At 39.9% G+C, this 24,883-nt stretch overlaps 1 protein-coding gene across 1 annotated transcript in view; it reads left to right on the plus strand.

Annotated features, from left to right (window-relative positions):
* tnfsf10l (TNF superfamily member 10, like) overlaps positions 1 to 10,706 on the plus strand; it is a 67,901-nt gene extending 57,195 nt beyond the window's left edge. The window contains exons 3-7 of the mRNA XM_026162602.2: positions 5,041 to 5,077; positions 5,177 to 5,284; positions 8,506 to 8,669; positions 9,015 to 9,125; positions 9,239 to 10,706. Of these exons, the coding sequence (XP_026018387.1) occupies positions 5,041 to 5,077; positions 5,177 to 5,284; positions 8,506 to 8,669; positions 9,015 to 9,125; positions 9,239 to 9,424 (606 nt within the window). The 3' untranslated portion in view covers positions 9,425 to 10,706. The remainder of the gene's footprint in view (positions 1 to 5,040; positions 5,078 to 5,176; positions 5,285 to 8,505; positions 8,670 to 9,014; positions 9,126 to 9,238) is intronic.
* The last annotated feature ends 14,177 nt before the right edge of the window (positions 10,707 to 24,883 follow it).

The following is a 24,883-nucleotide window of genomic DNA, read 5'->3' on the forward strand; positions in this document are numbered from 1 at the left end:
TGACTTCAAGCTGCAACCAGAGGGGAAAGTTGGAAAATCAAAAAAAAAAGAAAGAAAGAAAGAAAGAAAGAAAGAAAGAAAGAAAGAAAGAAAGAAAGAAAGAAAAAAGTTCCCTTTATTACCAATTAATCATACTGAAAACAAGCCATGCAAGTTTCCACTGAGGTATAATTCATGCGATCGGCTCACCTGAAGGAAATATTGTGTTTACTTATGCAGAACAACACTTAGATGTGTTTTTACGTTATATGTTTAAGATGTCAGAACTCATTTTCCTTCCCTCACACTCCATTTTTCAGCAAGTGTTTCTTAACTCTCATAGCAATGGACTTGGACAGTGCAAGAAAAATCATCCTCGCTCAGAACATGATTTACTTTCACTGCGGCCAGTTGTGTGTTTTATGTCTTTATGGAAAATCCCGCAGGAATCATTTTTATCTAAAATGTGCTTTATCTTTTCACATCAGGGCCTGCCATTTATTTCAAGCAAGTTTGACGCCTTGTACACAAAACACACAACACCCACTCAAGTACACATTCTAAAATAAGACTAAAAGTGAGAATGTGCTTTATATGTATATGTGCAATATAGTCCAATATATTGTCCAATATGATTAAGTCTGTGTGAACTGTAGCCTCAGTTTCCTGTTCTTAGCTGACAGCAATGGCACCCAGTGTGGTCTTCTGCTGCTGTAGCCCATCTGCTTCAAGGATTGAGCTGCAGTCTGTTTAGAGACACTCTTCTGAATACCTTGGTTGTAATAAGCGATTATTATTACTTCCTTCCTCAGCTTTATTTCCTATTTGGTATTTGAAGGTCGTATTGACCATGCCTATATACCTAAATGCATGCAGTTGCCACCATGTGATTGGCTGATTGCATTAGTGAGCGGTTGACACCTTGTACCTAATGAAGTGGCCAGCGAGCATATGTTACTGCATACAGAAGGTTGTAAATAAAAACCAGATGGCAAATGGCAGTAAAGGAAACAAAGCACTATAACTCCAAGTGACACTGGTTTCACATTTAAAAGTGCTGCTGGTCTAGAATCTTTCAGGATGCCACTGAAACCTTCCAATCCTGTGTGCAGCATTATGCATGTAGCTGATGTCCCGCTGTAGCCATCCCATAGTTTCCCAAGCGAGAGCTTAAGCATCAGAGCCAGCAGACATAATGAAAACATGTTGCTCCAGAGTTGCCCTGAAAGAGCTTGAAAGCTTCTGAAACACTGTGTTTTTCTGGGTTGTTTTTTTTTCCCTTTCTTTCTTCAACTGCAGCCACATGCAGGGCAGAAAGTCTGTTGGCAATTTTCTCTCTTTAAGTGTGTGTGGGGGTAATTTTCTGGTTTCAGGACCCAAGGAACGTTAGGCAGAGACAGGCACGCTACGCCGAGCGAGACCAGCCGACACTCTGTGTTGCACTTTTCTATATTGTGTTCCCCCCTTAGAGTACATAGGATATACACAAGCCGTGGTGTCACGCTGACACACACACACACACACACACACACACACATACTGAACCCCAGAGCAATCATGCTCAATTTGCAGGTTGAGCTGAGTGTTCAGTGCAGGAGAAACAATCCCACTGCCAAGAATAACATCACATGGGCAGCTGGGTGACCATTAAAAATGGAATTAATCATATTCAGGATATTGTGGTATTTCTGCAAATTAATCGCAGAGATTTATTTCAATAGGAGCTCAGTGCCCAGCTTCGGGGCACTTCAGATTGACCACATGAGCCCAACAGGTGGGCAGAGTGGGCAGACATGTAGTAGAAAGGGGGGAAAGGGAGAGAGAACAGGCAAAAGGGGGGAGAGAAGTAAAAGGAATTATAAATTAAAAGCTCGCTAAGTAAGTTAAAGCTGAGGGAAATCTATTTTATGCACAAAAGGCAACTGAAGCTTGATTTACAAAGTGGGAGAGACAAAAAAAGGAACACGTGTCAGTAGAGAAAGCAGTGTGTAGGAGAAGAAGATTTACTGAGTGTGTGTGAGAGACAAAACGCATCTGTGTGTGTGTGTGCACGCGTGACAAATTAAAGGAAGAACTTTGACCCTTGACCCTTGCCGTTATGGGGTCTGGTGGCTCTGTTAGGGGTTGGCTTTCTTGATTCCTTAGAGGAAAAGATCAGTTTAAAACACTTGTATTCTCATGGCAGACTCCAGGATGACAATGCCACCGAGTGGTTTGATGAGAATCATATGCTTTCGCTTTAAGTCACCAGCTTTCAGTTCGGTTTAACACCTGTGGGAGATCTTTGGGCCCATGCTTTGGACAGCACTCTCCACCACATCATCAAAACACTAAATAAAGGAATATCATTTGTTAGATTGATGTTCCAGAGACTTGAGGAATCAATGCCAAGGCACACCGAAGCTGTTCTGGCAGCACGAGCTGCCCAAACACTTTACTAGAACATACTTTGTGCTGTTGAGGGTCGGCTTGTTTTTTTGGCTGTTTGTTCTTTATTCTTTGAATTTGTCAGTTGTTTGTATTTTGGTCCTGGCTGTGTCTACACCTGGGATGAAACAAAAGCCACTCCCTGGGAACATAAATGATAGAGAGGAGCAGGAGAAATAAACCAGAGACTGGACGACGGGGAAGTGTGTGCTGTTGAGGGAAGAAAAGGAAAGTTTATATTTAAGAGTTGAGATGATGAAAGAAGGCAAAAAAGACAGGAGAGTGTAAAATGAAAGAAAAAAAGAGCATGTAGTGTATTGTCCAATTTTAAAACTAAGCTAAGTCTGAAACTTCTCCACACATTCTCTGCTGATGAAAATGTCCTGAATGTTCTTTCTCCTGTAGTCATTATTCATCAGGATCAGGTCCCTCTCCCTCATTCTCACTGAGAGAAGTGTACCAAAGTTAGTTGAGCTACGCTAAAATAATTCAGATTAATTATACCAGTTCACAGCAACACTCATCTCAAGGCACTTTGTTGTGATGTGAAGACCTGCAAGGTCTTAGAGGAAGAGCTCCACTAGCACTTTACGATGGCGGGGAGGAAGAAGCAGAGCCAGGCTCAGGGAGGGGCAGCCATCTGCTGCAACTGGTTTGGGAGTGAGGGGGTAATAGACCATAGGCAATAAACAGGACAAAAGGCAGTCTGGGACAAAAGTTAATGACATGCAATAGTGGTGTACAAAGGAAGAAAGAAGGGATTGGAGGAGTAATGGCATCATGGGAAATCCTCCAGCAATCTTAGTCTTTAGGAGCGTAACTAAGGGATGGTTCAGGGTCACCTGGTCCAGCATAACTATACGGAAAACTTCATCTTGAAAGAGTCTGTCTAACAAACCTTAATTGGAGCTGTTTCCACAGATGAGGGGCCTGAAAGCTGAAGGCTCTTTAAGATAAGATGGGGCCTGATTATTAAAGACTTTATATTTTAAACTTGATTCTGGATTAAACAGGGAGCCAAAACTAAGCCAAAATGGGAGAAATATGCTCTCTCTTTCTAGTCCCAGTTAGTGCTCTCAGTGCAGCATTTTGGGTCAACTGAAGATTTTTCTGTGAAAAAAGAAAATATCTTTTACCTTTAGCAGCTAAACTTAAAAAACCAAATATTACATCTTTATCTTTATCTGATATATTCACAATGATTCGTGTTGTAATTTCAATACTTCTGCTTTTGTCTTGTCCCTAGAACATGTTTGTTGCCTTAAGGTTTCCTCTCTTAGCAAACTTTCTTTTCCCTATGTGAATCAAAGCTGGGACGGTGTCGTAAACATCACGAAGCTCAACCATGACACATTGCTACTTTAGGGCTGTACAAATATTACTTAACTATAGAATCAATAAATTCATTACAGAACAGTCGACACAAACAAAACAACTGTGTCCACTGCAGCCACTTCACACCCATAAAACTGGCTCTGGCTGTCTGAGGAGCCCAAAGAAACAACTGCAGGTTAATGATTCACTTTACAGTCAGAGTTAAATAACACCTTCGACTCTCACTCTAGCTGGACAAGCTCATCTTTATTAACAGTTACAAAGCTGTAAAAATGGACTGACAGACAACACTTACAGTACAACACAGTGCCTTTATCTTTAAATTGACTTTCATACACTTAGTGTTTTGTACTTTATCCAATTACAGACAACATTTGTGGGGGAGTGATTTATGGGACCAATAATTCACAAGTTCAAAACCTTATTGTGGTGCTGTTTAATTGCTTTAATGATTAATTAAAGACTGATTCCGTGCATAGTTTAAGGATGTTGTGCTCCTGTGGCTATGCAATGTGACTGTGACTGGAGATCCTCTGATTTCCTGAAATAATTCAATCAAGCTATTTACAATTTTCTCACTTATTTAATATGTACTGTATGTACTGTAGTTAACTTAAAGAGCAGTTTTCCCTCTCTCTGGAACATTATGGAAAGTTCATGTAACTTTGATTTATGCTCGTGTATTTACAACAGTCATCAGACCTAAGTTGACCTCCTGTCAGGCATTAGAGAATTAAGTTAACCATTATATTTTATTTGCTTATTGCTAATGTTTTATTATGCTTCAAAAAGCATTGGAAAAAATAGAAATGTAATAATTTAAATAAATAAATGTATTTAAAACATGTAAATAGTATATAGAGATTTAATTTTAGACAAAAAACAAAAAGTATACAAAATATACAAAAATAAATTAAATAAACTTTAAAAATTACTTTATTTTTGCTGATTTAGTTTACTTATCAACAAAAGTTTGAATGTTAGATTTTTACACAAATATTACAATTTTATATCGTTTTACATGTCCGGTAATTGTGGTGGATGGCATTAGATGAATCAGCTGTATCCTATCCAGCCCTGTGTGAATAATCCTTTGTTATTTGCGTTACTCAGATGAAACAAGCTAGTCTAGCTCACCATGTTACATTAACCTCCTTTTTATCCAGCAGTGAGTTTGCACATTCTTTTTTTTTAGGTCACGCTAAGATGTTAAATTTAACAGCATAAAGTGAACAATTCCTTTTTTTTCTTATTCTCACATTTTTGTTGACTTGTATGTTTTTCTATATTTTCTTTTAGGTGGCAGATAGCATCATCTCAAAGCGCATCTTCACTGGTGAGCATCCCTTTGTCTACAGACACACACACAAACACAGACAGACACACACCTTCTCACTAACTTTTTTAATGTTCTTTGATCCCCTTTCTCCCTTAGAGGCGAGAACCATGCCTCACAATTTCAACAACTCAGGGTCAAAGTTTATGAGCCCCGTGACCCAGAGGCCATCTGCCCACTTGACCCTCAGAGACGCCAGTTCTCAAGGTGAGGCATCTGTGTTTAAGCGGTCATCATTAATCTAGGCGAAAGATTTCGGGAAGTCGGAGAGGAAAATGAAAGTTTTGCCGCTGAGCCGTATGTTTTGCATGTGCCGAGCATGCACAAAACTGTGGGTTGATTGGTTAAAATCAACGATAAGCACATAAACAGTTTTGGTTCCTACATGGTTCAGACATCTGGACTGAATTAGACTAAGGAACACTGACGAGCATTGGGAGCAGCTGCTCATGAAGTTTAAAAAATATCTAAAGAAAAAAATCTGAAGAAGCTTCTCGGATGAAAGATAAAAAATCTTCAAGAAACTTAAAGAAGTCTAGAGCTTTTCTTTCCAAGCTCCTTAGATCACAGAAATGTAGCGCTACAGTCCGTGAGTGTCACGCACACCCAGTGGCTATTTTCAGATTTACACACACTACAGTCCTGTTTAGGAAGCTTTGTTTATTAAAATTATTCACAAAGAAATAAAATGTATTATTATCGAGTTCTTTGGTGCACACTGGGGCCTCTGGTTTCCCAGAAACCAAAAACATGTATGTTTGATTATGTATTTAATCAAAATTAGTGAACTGTGATGGAAGTCAACCTGTCCAGCCTGTACCCCACTTTTTGCCCAATGATAGCAGAGATTGGCTCCAGTCCTTCCACTGGTCCTATCTGTATAACCAATTAAAAAAGATGAATGGGTGGATTATTAAGTTATTCCATCTGTTAAAGTTCCAAATCACATTTTCTTCCCCATTTTCCTGTGTAGCATGTTTAGAAGCACATTAAAGTCTACTCTGCTGCTCTTTTTCGTACCACTTCCTGTGTGCCCGAGGCATTTACTAAGAAACACTGAAGTTTTAAGCTGGGTCTGTGAGGTCTACCAGTATGCTGTATGTGGCAGTAAAGTAGATATTTATATAGTTCACAGATCAGAATCACACACGTTATAAAACATGGAATTTAAAGTTGGAATGTGTTTTTCATGACTTTGGTATTGTTTCATCTGAATCGGTCGTGCAAGCTGAAGGGTGTTGACAATCTGGCAAAGCCTTCCTTATGTTATTTCCACTGAGTTGACAAAGGGTAAGAAATGTGCTGTGTGTGTGTGTGCAAGAGCTAGAAAGACTGTGTGTGTGTAAGAGGGTGAGGTTCACACATTAAGCCTGGATTTCTCATAAGGAAGTACTGGAGGAACTTTGATCCGCGATGGGTGTTTCTTAGAAAGAGAAGTTATCCTACACATGAAGAAAACTGTTTCACGCTGGCACACACAAGCTATGACCCGACTAATTACAACTGAGAGTGTAAAGAATTGAAGTCGTCACCATGACTTTGCCATCTGGGTTTCGACTGTCCGTTTTGAAGCTTCAGAGTTTGCCTTTTGGCTGTTGCCACGTTGGTTTGTTTGGAGCCCTAAGGTACCTTATGTGGACAGCAAAAGCACAGCAAAAGCACAGCATGCTTACGTATTAGTTAATGAAGATAAGCTTGCACACATTTTGCAGACATTAAGAGTTATGCCATGAATTATCGCCATGTTGGACATCACCATTTGCTAGTTGCAACTGCGTCTTTCCTGACTGGTTGTTAGGGTTTCTGATAGTTCCTGGCTGGAAATTGGTTGCACAGAAGTTGCTGCACCAAAAACCTCCAAGCAATCGATTTGTTTGGTAACAAACTGCCTCAGTTTCCTGTTTTTCATGTTTGTCTGCGAATGCTTGCTAACTATTAGCTGAGCAGCAGTGCAACTTGAAAAACTGTACAATAAATTTACTTTTACATTCAAAGTAAAAGTTGCACTGCAGAGGTGCAGCCAACAAGTTTCAAAAAATGCAACTTGTACTTAAAGGCACACCATCTCCGTTTACCGTTTTCCAGTTTCAGTGCATCTTGAAGACCAAGTTGTCACGACTGTCACACAGACAACAGGTCAGTAACACACGTCTTGGATGGTTTGTTCCATACAGTAAGTCATATTATTTTTTGGATAGTACCTGCTAAAACAGCACGTACACAATGGTGCAGTCCACTTCATTGACTAGCAGAGGTGAAGCTCTTTTGGGAAAACTTTTCATTTAAAGTGAATGTACCCCCCCATCCCTTCAGTATCCAGGTGGATGTGTTCTAAAATAAAAAATCACCCAGCATGGAGTTCTTATGAAGAGAAAAGCTAATGCAGTTTTTGGTATCAGGCTGTAAACATGTTTTTTAATGCAAGCCTTTGGAAAGTGACTTGTTTTTGGAGCCTCAAGTGGCCACTAAAGGAACTGCAGTTTCTCGCACTTCTGGATTGAAAATCATTTTTCAGCGTTGGATCAGATGGAAGAGTTTATTCAGTTAAGGTCTCTGCGATGGTTATGTGCTAATAAATCACAGCATTTACATTGTAGTGTTATAGACTTACGCTTCTATTGTTGATGGCAGTGTTTCAGATTTGCACACTAGTCACACAAGTACACGTGGCAGAGGAAATAAAGCCAGCATGCACGAGAAATCACTTGTGTTAAATGTTTAATTTCTGCCATGAGGAAAACTGCTACACATGGTTCTAGTCAGCAGTATTCAGTATTTCCTGCATCTTACAGGACTTTGGCTTCAAGTTGGTGCCTCTTACCGGTGAAACAGGCTTAACCAAAGATTAAATCACCACTTCTGCTTTAAGTGGCCATTGTACAAGTTTGAATGTGCACTTCAGAGTGCCCTGTTACAGAGTACTCAGAAGGAAAATCCACATCGCCTACATTGTCCAATAGACATGGTGGCTCAACTGTGTAATGTAAACATCGTTCACCAAAATTTTAAATAATACTGTAATTAAAAGTGCTTTTTTTTAATCACAGGATTTTATCTTTTTTAACTCAGTATTTCAGATGTTTCTCAATATTTTAAGGGCTTTAGGGGAAAAGGCAAACTATTGCTCAACTTTGGCGGCTGTAAGAAAGAAGCGCACTACTCTGGAGTCACAAACTGTATTTATTCAAGGTTCATTTTGCCAGCTGCTGCCGCTTTTGAGCTTTAGGCAAACACTCACTGATATGTGTCTTTGCTTAGTTTTTAAACCTGGTATTGATTTTTTTTTTATTACATCCAATCTATGATTTCTAGGCTTTAGCTGGTTTGTTTTTCCCCACTCCTTTTATTTTCCATCCCCATGTGACAGTTTTTCTTCCCTCTTCTGTTTAGAATTTGTCTCTTGACACTTTTTTAATCTTTGCCAACAGGGTTTTCTTCCTCCCTGAGCATCATGCCTGGTCTTCATCAGTCCTGCCGCCATTTGGTCCGCTCATGGGCCAATCAGAGCCTAGGAGCTCACCTGCACAACATGACCCTGTCTAATGGGAAGCTCCGAGTGCCCCAAGATGGGAGGTACTATCTGTACTCACAGGTGAGAAAGCTATGCAGATGGAGGAGATGCTCCAGGCACTTTGCCATATTTTTGTGTGTTTTAACATGACAAGTTTGTCATTAATTAACCTTGTAGTGATAGCTGCTGAATAAAGGTGTCTGTGACTGTTGTAAATTCAATTTTATTAACCATTAATTGTTGTTTACAACATGATTGGATTCATTATCGTAGGGTCTACCTTACAAGTAGGGTCTACCTTACAAGTAGGGTCTACCTGTAAGGTAGACTGCAGGAAACCTGCTTTTCTGTCAAAAACAAGGGCACGTCAAAGAGGAAAAAACATAAAACAAGTCACTGCATTAACTTATTTCCACCTTTGTCCAGGTGTATTTCCGTTATCCATCCCCATCTGCAAATGAGGGGGACCAGCGCAGCGTCAGCCACCAACTGGTGCAGTGCGTCTACAAGAAAACGTCCTACCCAAGCCCCATACAGGTACAGCATCTCTGTTTTCCTAAAACAATCAAAGATCACCCTGAAGTATTTGTACCTTTCAGCACTGTCATTAGCACTGGGATGATTTTCTCTACTTTGTAATTTTTTTCCAGCTCCTGAAAGGTGTGGGAACCAAGTGCTGGGCTCCAGACGCTGAGTACGCCCTACACTCCGTTTACCAGGGAGGACTTTTTGAACTGAGGGCCGGTGACGAGATCTTCGTCTCTGTCTCTTCCCCCACCATGGTAAATGCAGAAGAATCTGCTAGCTACTTTGGCGCCTTCCGTCTGGACCTCTGAGAGGAAAGGATTGGAGAAAAAAAAAAGAAGCGATGGGACAATGGATGGATAAACAGATGGGCTGGAGAGCTTGGGGCCTTTTGAATATCCACTGATTGGGGGGAAAAAAATGGTCCTATAGACAGAAGAGGAAATGGAGGTCTGGATCGTCAGTGTTTGCTTGGGCAGATGCACTGAAGGATGAAAGAACTGGGGTTTGAAAGATCTACATGGGTGAAGAATACTGCAAGAGGATAGTGGATTTGCCTTTCCTGCTCTCTCGATTAAGAGAAAGCAAGACTTCAAGATAAAAGACATGTGCAATTGTGAAAAAGAAATAAATGTGAGGACTTTGATTTACAGTTGATTCTTAAGGGGGAATTTGCCACAGGAAAAAAATAAAATCACAACCTTCTAGGTGAAGTTCAGAAATTAGTCCACCATGCTATCTAGATCTCAATATAACATGACCCTACATGTGTGAATATGTCAGTGACCTTTTTATGGGAAAAAATTAAACCCTTGGTTTGGATTTGAAGAATTTACACAAAATAAAAACTTTACTCTCCACATCAACGGCTGCAGAAGAAAATGAAACAATCAAACCAAAGCAAAAACTTCTTTTTTAAGTGTGCGATGGGAGTTCTGTACATATGTATGGCTGAGAATGAGATTTACACAATGGACTGTGGTGATTTTAAAAGTAATTCATTTTTATTTTACCTTTGACTGGACTTAAAACCACTTGGGGAATCTAAAGACTTCCTACTTGCGAAACACTAAAACTGTGGATTTTATGTAAAGACCTTTAGTGGAGGAAGGGGATTGCCTCTGTGACAAACTGTAGAAAGAGCCAAGAGCTTTTTGAAGAGGAGTCTGCAAGCCAAGAAGAAGTGAAAACAAGGAGGGAGAAATCTTGATAACGCCAATAAGAATTAGCCCGGCACTGAAAGATTAAAGGACAGAGAGCGATGCTGTGGGTAGTATGCAGCCTGACCACTCTGCGTGGTTGATGTCTTTTCTTTCTCTTTCCCTTGATTCCTTCTCTTATCTTTTCATGTTAACTATTTTATCTATCTTGTCGAACCTGTGAAGCTGCATTATATTTGAGTTCATGGAGCAGTTATGCAACCAACCACAAAGCAACAATGTGAGAAGAAGATGACAGAAACACATGCAAATAGTCTAGTTTCACAATCACAGAGAGCATGGATTAAAGTGACATTTAGGTTGGGTTACATGGAGTTGTTGTTTTCACTGCAATGATCACTGGTTCCATAACATAAAAATCTCATTTTGGATACATGGAGTTAACATTGGTGTTATTGGTGTATTGCATTATCTTTCCAGGGTAGTAGCTCAACTTGAACATGGCAAAATGTGCACTTACCTAAAACAACTGCAGCATTTAGTAAAAGGACTGGTTCTTATATAGTGGACTCAAAGCAGTTCATACAGCTTGCCTCATTCACCCATTCACATGAGCACTTTTTTCTATGCTTTCTTTCACTGTAATTGTTGGTCTAGCTTCTGCATTTGGGGAAAGTTTAAAACCTGTCAAGCCTTTAACAATGTCAATGCTTCAGTTAAAAAAAAAAAGAAAAATCCTCTAGTATAGTAGCTAACACAGAGAAGGTGGAGATCCCTGGGAGGGTTGCATCAGGAAGGGCATCCAGCCTAAAAATCTGTGCCAAATCAAATATGTGGATGCATCCGCTGTGGCGACTCGTTTTAAATAAGGGAACAGCCAATAAAAGCTTTCTCTGTGCTAGCTAGAGTGGAACATATTGTCCTTCTATTTGCTGAAAAATGATTGGTGCTAAACATTTTAACCACCATCTGGACACTCAGAATGCAAAAAATCCACACCTTAAGCAAGAACATGGGTTTAGCAGAAAAACTCAAAGGAACATTTTGATAGTTTGAATACACAGTCACCCACTGGTTTGTGGACATTCTCGAGCTTTGAGTTTAGCATTGTGGTGGTCGGTATCTTCAGCTTGCGTCTGCAAACATTTACTCATCAGGAGATTGTTTACTGAGGTCAGACTTCGACATGATCGGACCTGTTTCTGCAACAAGAGATTTGCCCCCTGCTGGTTATGAGAACGACTACAAATGTAAAGCACTTGACTTGGCAAAAAGGCTGGTTTTTAAGCAGCCTGTGCCCAGGTTAAGGGAAGATAAACAATACTTTCATTATGTAACCTCAGCTATGTTATTATTGTAGACGTCAGTGACAGTGAAAGAAATAGGGTATGGAAGCTAATTTAATGCATCGGTGCTGAAATTGTTTGTTCAGAAACACAAACAGCTGACTAAAATTGGCTGACAGTCACTTAGTAACACTGGTGCATACACATAACAATTGCAAACATTATGAGCAGTTCAGAAACTGTATTCTCAAACACACTCGGATGCTACAAATCTGAAACACAGGATCCCACACCAAGTCAAGCGAACACAGCCCAAGATTTGGAACGAGTGAGAGAGGATATTTGCAGACATAAACCATCCACCGCCTAGCACAGACACAACCCCTACATGCTTTTTTTTCTGTGTGCACATAAAAAAGTACACACATCACCTCACACTACATCCAGGCTAGCCTGTGCTATGTAGACACACACATCATCCAATGTCACATCCAGCGTGAAGACATATGCCCTGATTAATCTGGGCTGTCTAGCCTCCCTGTGCCATCTGGTAATTGTCAGTGATCTGGCATACAGCGAGGGTGCGCACACAAGAATATATGTTTGTTCAAAGGGCTTGGTTCACATAGATGATTCAGAAAATGCGGTAAAAAAATGTTTTTCACATGTGTTTATTTGCAAATGTGAGCTCCAGTTTGCTTTGTACACTTTGTACACTTAAGCACACATTTGATAGGGTAACTTCCAGACTAAGCCCCTCCTTCCCATACAGCACAGGATATCTTTGTATGCATACCGTGAAGAAGGTTATTTTATGGTGTAGTTTTGTCAGGCATGCTATGAAAACACAGCAACAGAGCTGGTTTATTTTCTACTCAAATCACAAAATGAAAGGCAAATCTCATATTGCATTAAATTACTGTTTTAAGCTCAATTTTTGCTGGGTGGCACGCACCTGCACATGTTTCTGTTGCTCTAACGCTCCCTGTGTGAAGTCAAGTTATATTCCAGTTAAAATAATATATGGTAACTTCAACAATTATGCAACATGTTAAATAATATTATAACTGTAAATCTCTATACCACGCATACAAAGTTTTCCTACCTTTTGCAGTTTAAATGGTTATTCTTTTGAGTGAAAAAAACAAACAAACAGACAAACACCTTTACCACAAATACCTTTTGTGGAAAGGTATTTGTGGTAAATCTAAAATTGTACTTTCTGCCAACTAAACTGTTAGCCAGACACAAAAAAGTGTGATTGCTTTGGTTGCTAGCAAATTACTGAAGTTGCCGATAATTTGCAGGAAAGTTGTAGAATTATCTGCAAAGATGTTCCATTTACTGGCCAAGCCTTAGTAAAACTTAAAAATATACAATTCAAACCAGAAATCTAGAAAGTTAACTAAGTAAATGTTGTGCTTTGCTGCTATAACCAATGCGTTTCAAAAGATGCACCTTTTACTTTAATGGAGAACTGTCTTCATGTTGTACTTTCCTTAATTTCATTGCCTTTTGGTGACTAATTGGTGAGGGTTTGCAGACAAGTCAGTGTTTCTCATGCAACAGCAGCAATCTGCTAACAAGGTTTTTGGTGCAACATCCTCTTGGTAGCCAGTTTCACATAGTGACTACCAGTAACCTCCATTAATCACTCAATAACATACTGGAGACTTCACACTTTTACTTGTTGCTGCCACAGCGGTCATTCTCTAGGCCTGTATGACTGGGGTGTAGCTGGCAATAGCTAATAGATAATTAGCTTAGATTAGCATAGGTATCAGAAACAGTAGAATTGATAAGAAGTTGCATTGAAACTTTTCAAATGTTTACTAGTAGCAGCTTTATTAAATTCACAGTATAGAAGACAGGCTATTTGTGAGCAATTAGTGAGCATTGGGAAAAGTCGTGGTAATGGCTTCCATGTTTATTTTTTTGTGCTATGCTAGGCTAACTTAGGTTTCACAATTTGCAGGCAAAAACAATGTTACAAATTTGCTCCAGATTTAACAGAAAGGATTATAAAATAACATATTTCAGCATTTAGCTGTGTTGGGGTCTCTGTGCATAGTGATTTAGTGATTTAAAATGTTTCACAATGTGTCACAGAGTCACAAGATAATAACTGAGAAGTTTATGTCACGTAAAGTCACTTTTCCATCCATAAATGATTGTCCTCTGAGATGTATTCATTACGCTGAAGCCAAAGATTTTCAGAGATCCATATGTTGCAAGTAATTGGACAGTTGTTCTGTTATGATTTGATTTACAGATCATTTCATTACATTTCTGTGTACACACTCGTTACTCCTGCTGGTTGGTTAATTAAATTTCTGAAGCTAAAATGTTTTTCATGTGGAGTACCCTGCAGAGTGAGTGTGTTCATCTCTCAGCATTTCACTTTCTGTTAGATAATGTATAAATAAGGACACACGCTGCTTTAGTTTATCATTTAAAAACATAAAACATGAGCTTGTCAGCACACTGTGGGGTAATGTCACAACAAATCATCCAAGTAACTCAAAACATCTGCATCAGATGGTGTTTGGTGGGGGTGAAATAAATCCAAGTCATTGGATTTTACTAGGCTGATGAGCAACAATAGTCGGTCCTAAACTCAGAGTACATTACTGGGTCAATAAAAAAAGCTTTCCCCAAACTACTCAAGGTTATCACAGAAATATTAACTAACACGATAGTAATGTAAAACAGTGACAAAAATGTTGCAACTTGAAATGAATCAAAGATTAGGTATTGCCACTGTCTAGTCTTGTGGTTGTGGGTGTTCTTTTATGTGTTGGACATAAGATGGACATAACATTCATGTGCCTTAAACCTACAGTCTTACTAATACCCAGCAGGGGGCGACTCTTGTGGTCGCAAAAAGAAGTCAGATTTTATGGAGGCCAATGAGCAAAAAGTCTAACTTTTTAACTTATCTGCAGCCACTCTAAACACATTGCTGATGTGTTTATGGTCTCAATTCCTACTTTTAAGCCTTACTAAATACAAAATCGTTGCTATTATATTGGCAAGATTGAAAGTATAGTGCATGAGAAAGCGAGAGCATAAAGTTAAATTGATGAGGCGACTTAAAGTAAAACCAAAGTTTATCATATGTAAATGCTGCTCATCCAGCAGATGATAATTAGAAGGGTCGTATTGTGAGATAGGAAGAGTACAAATATATGTGTGGTCTGCTGTGAACCCAACACGTGTTTGGTTAAATCTGTTGGATTGTGAATGATAAAACATCACCACCTAGCGATGTTTACCTTTGTAGTTCAGTTCTTATTATTGAGCAAGGCCTGTTTTTGATGTGTTTTGGTAAAATATTGCTTTTAGTTTGAAATCAGATCTTGTCTGTTTTCCTGTGCGTGTATCTGTGTGTGTGTGTGTGTGTGTGTGTGTGTGTGTGTGTGTGTGTGTGTGTGTGTGTGTGTGTGTGTGTGTGTGTGTGTGTGTGTGTGTGGTTATGCACAAAAGTGGTTTTGGACAACAGTTGAAAGCATTGCGCTTGAAACTGCCAGACCGCGAGTCAGACATGTCCATCTCTTGCTCTCTACGAGACCTGGAAAGAGAAACTAAGCCATCACCGTGGGGCACTCTAAAATCTAGACCTCATGTAAGTCAGCGTTGAGATCTTTTCCAGTTATGCTCTTTTTTGAGCTCCCATCCAAGATTCATGCTGTGTTTATATTTTGCAAGCAGCGTGGCTTGTGGAACATAGATATATATTTTGAAGGGGAGGGCTTCACAAGTCCAGTTTCACTTTGACAAACTGGGTGTCCAAACACAATAGCTTCTCCAGTCTTGGCTTTACACGGGGTGGGAAAAACACCACCTTCAAGCTCCTGTTTTGATCCCGGTGAGGATGTAGCTGTATTTAAGAGTCTGAGGTCGTGATTCCCCGACACAATAAACCATTTGGACACTAATAAACAAGCTGAATGCATCTTTTCTCATAAAACACACACTGAGAGCCAAATTTTGGAAGAACTTGAAGCATACATTTTAAATTCATAGCAACCATCTACCTTACATATCTTAACATGTTGCCATAATGATTTTGCACAGAACCACAAGTGAGACCATTATATGTTATAATTTGACCACAGTTCCTGCCAGTTAGCTAATTTTCTATGATTCAAGTTGTTCCCCAGGTGCAACCCAGCCATTATATTTGGTTTCAACACCAGCTCTAAGAAACATCTGTTGCTTATTAAATAGCTGCATGTTGCAGGACACTTAAAGAAATAATCGAATTTAAGTCTATTTAACAGCTCGAGTGACTGGCAGATTTTGAAATACACCCCCAAATGTTGGCGGAGTACCACATACACAGCAAATATGCCGCAGTGCTCTGTTGGCACCGACATGAAACAACTAACTCTATCAACTCATCAGGACCAGATTAGTTTTCCTTTTGCCAGTTTTTGCAGGGAACTGACACAATGATAAATACTGTTTTGTATTATTTGGCAAATTTATTGAACACGGCAACTGAAGAGGACAAACACAACCAGATCCCCCAAATGTCTTTATATCTCCACAGGCGTACTTGTCAGAAGTCAAACATTTATATTCTATTGCAAGCACCGAAACAGCCCTCGAGGAGCTGAGGACAGGCAAATTTCCCCCACTGCAGAGGATTGGAACTGTGTACATATTTGAATATCTTACAAATAAAAGACAATCACTGTTACGCAATAAGTCGAACATATGCCAAACAAGCATCTGAAAACAGCAGAGTGCTTTTTTTAAATTGCTGCTTCTATTTCTGACTTTGATGTGCACCACTATGCAGATTTGTATCAGTTGTCACTAAGCAGCACCGCTTGCATAATTAAACATTAAATGTTTTGCACAAAAGCAGAACATGTGCTGTTTATGCTTTGCCTGCATGCCTGTGTTTTCCAAGGATGTGAAACAAGCAATCTCATAATCAGCTGGCTGTCTAAGCTTTGGTCCAAAACCTCACATATAATTCTGTTCTTTCCAAAAATGAACACATGTCCTTTCCAATGCTAGCTTGACTAAGAGTACAAGAGTGAATGTGCTTTGAATTCCGGTGACCCACTCTACCACCAAATTACACATTTAGAATTTCTCCCAAGAAAGTAATCGCTCCATGGCCTAAAATGATGTAAACATCACTTTTACTAGTCATGGCTCAATAGATATGTAAATTAGCCCCAACCTCACCCTTTGGCTCATGGAAGCTACACTCATTTACTCACTCACAAGATTTCTTTGAACACAAACAAGAACAGCATTAGACCCCACTGTGTGAAGAAAATGCAGGGCTGAATTTGTGAATCAGACAGACCCATAACAGAGATAGTATTCTGTTCCTGCCAGTCAGAGTAGAGAAAAAACTCCCTGAGCGCATGAAAATGTATACAGTTCCTGTAGCAAACTATCATCACAAGCAAAGAATTTAGGTGGATTAGCACTAGTTGGAAACTTTTTATTACAGTCACAGTAGTGTATTGTATTTTCCTGAAGTCGGCTGCTGTGGTTTTCACTCCTCTTCTCCACTCTGCGTCACAAACACAGTCTAGCAGAGGACACACTCGGTGAAACAGAGAGCAACTAAACAGCAGCAGACTTACACTGAGCTGAAATGAATCACGTGCACACAGACAACATAAATCTTAGACTTCATTATGAAACAGCTTCTAGTGTGTTGTTAGTGTTAGATAAAGCTTGTTTCCAATTCCCCACTCTGACAAATCAGCTACATTGATGACTACACTACAGTCACGAGGCGGAGATTTTCGTTCATGATTGTTTCTGCTCATATATGTCTTCTAGTTTACAAAAAATGACATGTTAATACACTACAAACTGATTCTCATCACAGGGATCACTGAAACAAACAGTTCTCCATTAAAGCGGTTTATGAATGTAGATACTGTTCAACACATATCCTTTTGCTTTTCTTAAAATCACATTTGATACCAACTGAAGAATGTACATGTAAAGTTCTGCTGATTGCCTTGTGCCTTTTAAAAATAATGCTCTTCTGTGTCGTTTTGTGCTCAAATAAAGTGCCTACTGTCAAACAGGAATATTAGTGCCAAGTTGTTTGCTTTAAATAGAGATGTAAGTGACTGTGTAAGTGAATGTGGCATGGTTGTTGCTGTCACATGGGCTGATCTGCTGAGATGTTTCCACATAACCATCTCTAGGATTTACAGAGAATGGTCTGTAAAATGCCTTCTTGATTTCAGAGGTGAGGAGAATCAACACGCTCTCACTCCCAAAGCGTAACATTTTACGCTAGGTGACAAACCGTCGATATATTACGATATATTCTACATTACGAGATCAGAAAAAATGAAAACGTGAGAACGGTTTGGAATGAATCTACACATGTACGCTCAGGAGTGAGAACGTGCTGGGACAATGGCCAAACTCGACAGGAAGGTAACAAAAAGCATTCGTTATGGCCAAGTTATGCAGACGAACATCTTTGAATGCACAAAAAACTTGAAGCAGCCATGCTACAGCAGCAGAAAGCCACAGCAGGTGCCACTCCTGCCTGATAAGATAATAGCAGCAAACTGATGCTTCAATTCACACAGGCTCACCAAAATTTGGACAACAGAAAACGTTGCCTTGTCTCATGGGGGTCGATTTCTGCTGCCACATTTAGATGGTAGGGTAAGAATTTGGTGTAAGAAAATACAAAAGCATGAATCATCCTGTCTTGTATGGATGGTATAGGTTGCTGGTGTTATAATGGGAACACCAGCAACCTATACCAATTGTTCATTTAGGATCTAAAACTCTTACAGTTGATTGTTCGGTTTGTCTTGAAACAACAGACCCAGTTTCTCAAAGCTATCTTGCCTGCCACTATGATCGGCTGCAGACGTAAACTCTTTGGCACTGTAATTACAAGATTTTAGTGTAATTACAACACATGTTTACTGTGTTCAGCTTATGTTTGCACCTTTTCCTACAACTGCTCCCTCTGTCCAACTGGTTAAAAGGTTAATCCAGAACCAAGGCTCACCTTTGTTCTACGTCTCAACACAGGAATTTTATTGAGGATATCCAGTAATTTGTAATAATTGCTGACTCTATCAGTAATTTTAACCCTCTGTGAATTCAAAATGTCTCCAGTTTGTCAAGTACAAATTCCAACACAAATTGCCCACCATAATTTCCTTACGATGGTCTCTTGATAATACTGATCCTGTGCAAACTGAGCACTTTGTAATTGCAGCTGTAATTTGGATTTTGGCAGGATACTTCCATTTTCATCAAGTGGAATACAGCCACAGAGGTGAAATTAATGACCAAAGGAAATTTTGGTTTTACTTTACAAAGAAATCTTCAACTAAAACTTCTGTATCTGAACATGGCATCTTACAGTATTGTGCAAACGTCTTGGGCGACCCCCTATTTCTTATATTTTACTAGGAAAATGTGTGTGAAAGTTGATATTTGGTATGACCACCTTTATTCTTTAGCTCAGCCTGAACTCTTAGGCAATCATTGTTGTAATTTCTTGAAGCAGTCTTCATGAATAGTACTCCAGGCTTCTTCAAGGACATTCAAAACTCTTTGGATGTTGGCTGCCTTTTGTTCTGTTCTTCGTCAAGATGATCCCACAGCCCTTAAGTAATGTCGAAGTCCGAGCTCTTGGGAGGCCAAACCAGGACTGATAGCATTCCATTGTGTATTTTTCTATTCAGGTATGCTTTTACTCCATTAACAGTGTTTTTGAGATCATTGTCATGCTACAAAAATGAAGGTGTTGCCAATCAGATGTTTTCCAGATGGTATTGCACCGATTTTCATTCCAGTTCTTGTGTAATTCGTCATAGCTCAGCCTTTTCTCCCTGTTTCCCTTTTTACAGCCACCCTTCCAGTGAGACCATTTCTGATGAGAGTTCAGCAAACAGCAGATGGGTCTACTGGAGGGCCAGATGCTTCTCAGCTCAAGAAATGGTTTTCTGTTATGTGTAAATGATTAATAGTTCAGTGTTAACCAAAAGAAAAATCTGAAAAAACATTCCTCCAGACTGAAAATGACCCTATTTTTTGGACAAAAAGCTGCACTTAAAATACTTCAATTTTCTCAAAAATCGACCGTGCGCCTCATGTATGAATTCTGATTGTGCTTACTGACCTTGAACTGATTTTACATGGTACACCAAGATCAGAAATTTGTCAAAAAATGTTTTAGTACGACTTTGGTAAGCTACGAAGCTGCACCACTTGATGGACTGTTGGAGTATTACGGATACTGTAGTCAGGAGCCTCCCAGGTGTAACAATCAAGTTTAACATCCAGGCATCCATGAAAACAGAATTTATGAAATTTAACAGAGTTAGAAGTTAGAAGAAAGTCTGGCTGCTTGGAAGTAAGATATAAAGAATTAGGGACAAGAGATGGCTCAAGACTTTTGTACAATGTTGTACAATGAAATACACTGGTGGGGAAATTATGCCCAAACGCTCCATACAAATATTTAATATAACTGCTTTTTTATTGTTTTTATTTATCTGTTTCTTACCTTCTTTTTTATGTACCTGTTAGGCATGTTAGATATCACATACTATGTGACTGATACCAAAATGTATTTGGCATGTTTGTTTGTTTTATGAGAAAAGAGACTTTTAAAATTGTAACCTTAGAATCTAACCTTATATAACATAAGCCACTTCAATACCCAAGTTTTGTGCTGTGCTGGTTTGAATTGAATCTTATGTAATGCATTTTTCTTTGACATTATGGAGTAATTTTCGTTGCCGTTTTCTAAACCAACCATCACTGAGCCAGTGAAGCGGCTTGAAAAAGAAGAACAGCAGGAAGCAGCAGAGATGTGGAGCAGGCCAGAATTGCACGGATATCTTCCTGTCAAACTCGATAGGACTTTCTTTGGGTTCATTTCTGTGTTATGTCAGAGAGAGATAATAACCAGCAGCATTGTTTCTCTGAACCAATGAACCAAACACACATCCACCAATCCAAATAAGATCAGTGTGTGTGTGTATTTGTGTGTGCTGCTTTAGGACTGTATGGGCCACAAGTACCATGTCAGCACATCACAGAAGGCGGCTCGTTCTTAAGCAGAATATTTATTTATTTATTAAAATTACTTAGTTGATGAGAAGTTATGCTGTGCATGCCCATCTTATCCTCTGGGGATGGCTTTAGGGTATCTAATTTCTGACTGCCCCACCTTTAAGGAAAAAAAGACAACACCAACATTCCTTCCTCTTTCATCTTAGATGCAGGAAATGCCGATGATGCCCTGTGATGTGAATCAACAGAGCAGTGGAGCTTAACTAAGGAAGGTCTCCGTTCAAAATTGCCCCGTAAATTTAAAGTTACCAAAGATGTGGTTCTTGCTTGGACCACAAGCCAGTTTCAGTTAACGAAGTAACCAGTGAGTTCTTTTGAACATGAGAAGCAGAAAGAGCTGTTCTCTTTTCTTAGTGGCATTTTTCATCTGAAGCACAAACACATGAACACTTTTGTGATGCTCAAAGCTCTTTGGAGGCTCTTAAAGTTGGTAACATCTGCTGCCTATGGGTTCAAACGGCTGATGGACATTTTAGGCAAACTGCTGACAGGCGGATAATGAAGCTGTTCCCTGTTGATGCCCCTCATCTTCTCTGCATGCCACATGAGTAAGGTAACCAGGATGGTTCTGTACAGACCACCAGGGTGAAGCAAGGACAGCCACGGTGACACAAAACACTTGAGGGAAACCGCATTAACATCTGAGCTTCATGTTCAGTTTACATTGTCTCTGGCTTTGCTTAACGTCCTGCTGATGTTTGAAAGACTATTAGCATAAACCAGAACCATTCAACTCAAGCCGACTTTAGACATTTTTCTTTTCCTGAATCTGAGGAAACCGACATGAAATCAGTCACTCCTAACTCAAGAGGTTTGCTTTATGTGTGTTTTAGTGGGCACAGTAGAAAACTTACCAGACAAAAGAAACCGGTTAAATAACAAAGACGGCTGGTTCATAAAGACGCATAACGAGTAGTGTAAATTCCCCCTGAGACTGTGTGGACAAAGGGACAGTGTGTGCATCCTGGTAAATGAAAGGAAAGCTCAGTTTCATTACCCTGCAGAAGGGCTAAGAATGTGTGTAATTTCAGCATGCTTGGACAGCATGTAGATCCATCAGTGATAACTGGCTCCAAGACTAATAAAGACCTAATCTGAAACTAAGGAAAGCACGTGTTTGACCAGAAGAATGCATTTCAAAGTCAAACATAGACATAAATTATTGCATTGTTGGTGTAGAGTTTCAAGATTGAGCATGAGATTTCACCTGGTGAGGCTACAACCGAACTGAAGCAGGTGGAGGTGGTTTTCATTTTATAATAATAATTGGGACTTAATGATCCTTGATTACCAAGCAGTTCCTGGCTACCTGTCTGACGAGTATTATACTTTCTGTATCCATGAGTCCACTAGAGTCTGCATAGAGCCATGCCATGTAAATTTCATTATCAGATGGTGAACAGAGGATCCGTGCAGCTTTAGGCCTACCTGCTTAACCCTGACCCTGCCCTTTTTTTTTAAACAGACTCATCTGTGGAGAATTTACATTAGAAGCAGACTTCAAAGAAGTATAACAGAAGCAACTACATGTCTGTCGGGTCTCCACCTGTCTGTGTCCAAAACTGAGTATAATTGAACCAATAGTAATACCTAAGTTGTACCAGGAATGTAGAAATTGTAGAAACACTTTCTTTTTGTGCCAATTTTAACCAACAAACTGCTTTTGCCAGTACAGTAACAGGCATACAAGCAGCTCCACAGACCAGACAGACGTTTTGATTAATGGAGACATTGGTCATATTAAACACTTAAATGACTTTTTCTCTGACCTGCTGTGTTTGCATAGGAGTGTTAACAAAAGACCTATTGGTTTTTCTAACCTGCCCCCATCCATAGAGTACCACCCTTCCTGACACACACACAAGCACTGTGCAGTCACCTACTTACTGTTATCTTCATATCAGCATTCTCCTCATACTGGACCCGCTTTCCCTCCATCTTCTCTCTCTCTCTCTCTCTCACACACACACACACACACACACACACACACACACACACACACACACACACACACATCCATCATAACACTGCAGCATATCAGCAGCGCTGCCGTTCTCTCCATGTCGCCTGTATTATTGCCCAACATACACTCTGTTTTCCTAAGAGCCAGCCAGGAAATGAGTTTTATAAAGCTGGAAAGCAGACATGCACAAACTTATACATGCACACAGACACACACAGAAAATCCCAAACATCCTGAAGAGACTAAGTGGGGCCAGACAAGCGTTCAACCTGACACACACACACACTTTTTTTGGAAGAACAATACTACTGCTTCAACCCCGCTGCCCTGACTACCGGCCATTGGAAATGGGAATTTCAGAATCAGTGGGAGTGGTGCTATCAGAATACCTTACAGGGCACCTAAACAATGCAGTTATTCCTGCAGCGGAGCAACAAACATTATTAGGCCTTTGATAAGGCCTTTAAAGCAGCCCTCCTTGGCACACAAAGGGTTTGTCACAGGAAGCTGCAGGAAACTACCCACAGAGAATGAGAAAATAAAAAGGTGTGTGCATCAGAGAAAGTGCTTTTTCACACAGAGATTATGTGTTTGATATTTTTATAACTATGAGAACAAACTATATAATCTCACAGGACACTTCATTAGTTACACCTTATTGGTATCAGGTTGGACCGCCTTTTGCCTTCAGAGGTGCTTTCATTAGTCGTGGCTTATTTCAGGAAACATTCCTCTGAGATTTTTTTCCATGTTGGTATGACAGCATCACAGTTGCTGCAGATTTGTCGGCTCCACATCCACGAGGTGAATCCCCTGTTTCTCCACATCCCAAAGTTGCTCTATTGGACGGAGATCTGGTGACTGCGGAGGCCATCTGATTACAGTTTAAGAAAGCAGTTTGAGATGATTTGATCTTTGTGACATGGTGTGTTATCCTGCTGGAAGCAGCCACCATAAGATGTCACGCTGTGGTCATAAAGGGATGGACATGGTCATCTACATTACTCAGCTAAGCTTAAATGATGCTCAGTTCATACTAACAGGCCCAAAGTGTGCCAAGATAATATCGCCCACACAGTATCATCTTGAAACTTTAATCCAAGGCAGGATGGATCCAAATGTTCATGTTGTTTACACCAAATTCCGACCCCACCATCCAAACGTTGCAGCAGGAACAGACAAGGCAACATTTTTCCAATTTTCCATTTTCCAAATTTTGATGAGCCTTTGTGTCACACCCAACCAGCTGCGGCACACGGCCACCCCTCCCTCAGCCTGGTCCTACTGGAGGTTTCTTCCTGTTAAAATGAATTTTTCCTTCCCACTGTTGCCAAATGCTTGCTCATAGGGGTTGTTTGATTGTTGGGTTTTTCTCTGTATTATTGCAGGGTCTCTACCTTAGAATATAAAGTGCCCTGGGGGCTCAAAGTAGTCTCGCTAGTCTCATCTGACCTCTAAAATCAACAATCAACATTTTCACCCAGAGAACTTCCACTCACTGGATATTTTCTCTGTTTCAGATCATTCTCTGTAAACATTTGAGATGGCTGAGTGGGAAAATCCCAGCAGATCGCCAGTTTGTGAAATATTCAGACCAACAGGTTTGGCACGAACAACCATGCTATCTTGGCTGTGCAAACTTTGCATTGATGAGAGTGTTAAGGGCAACTGAAACAAGAAAGCTTGAGCTCAACCAAAAACAACCAGCTTAGTGTCTTGATGTGTGCTCAATCATCCGGGTAAGGAAATCCTAAAAAGTTGATGAGACTGTAGAAGTCACCTGAATGAGTGATGAAACATTTCTCCCACTGAGAACATCCAAATGAACAGATTCCGCTTCTTGGGAACCAACTTAGAGACATTAAAATGCTCTGTAACATTTACTTCCTGATAAGGAAGTTGTCAATAGGTAGGTGTCAAACTATTTATGCTCCATGAAGCTGATTTTTTTAAAGAAGCTTTTGAGGAGGACAGGGAGCACCTCAGAATTATGAGCCTGTATGTTAATATTTTCAACACAAAAGCATGCCTTACACCTTTAACCCCGGGTTGTGCTGGCAGCTTGTGCAAGTGCTACCATAAAAGTGTGTTATTTTACTGATATTTATGTGCTGAATTAGTCTCTTGCAGCAATGCACGGATCAGATATTTTGTAGCCTCTAGGCTTCTGCTCATAGTTTATCTAATGGAACAGCTGGGTTGAGGTGGCACGAGCCGGCACCTCTTTGTTTTAAGAGCTCGCGGGGAGCAGACTTC

The sequence above is a fragment of the Astatotilapia calliptera genome, chromosome 3 (assembly GCF_964374335.1).
Source record: "Astatotilapia calliptera chromosome 3, fAstCal68.1, whole genome shotgun sequence".
NCBI lineage: Eukaryota > Metazoa > Chordata > Actinopteri > Cichliformes > Cichlidae > Astatotilapia > Astatotilapia calliptera.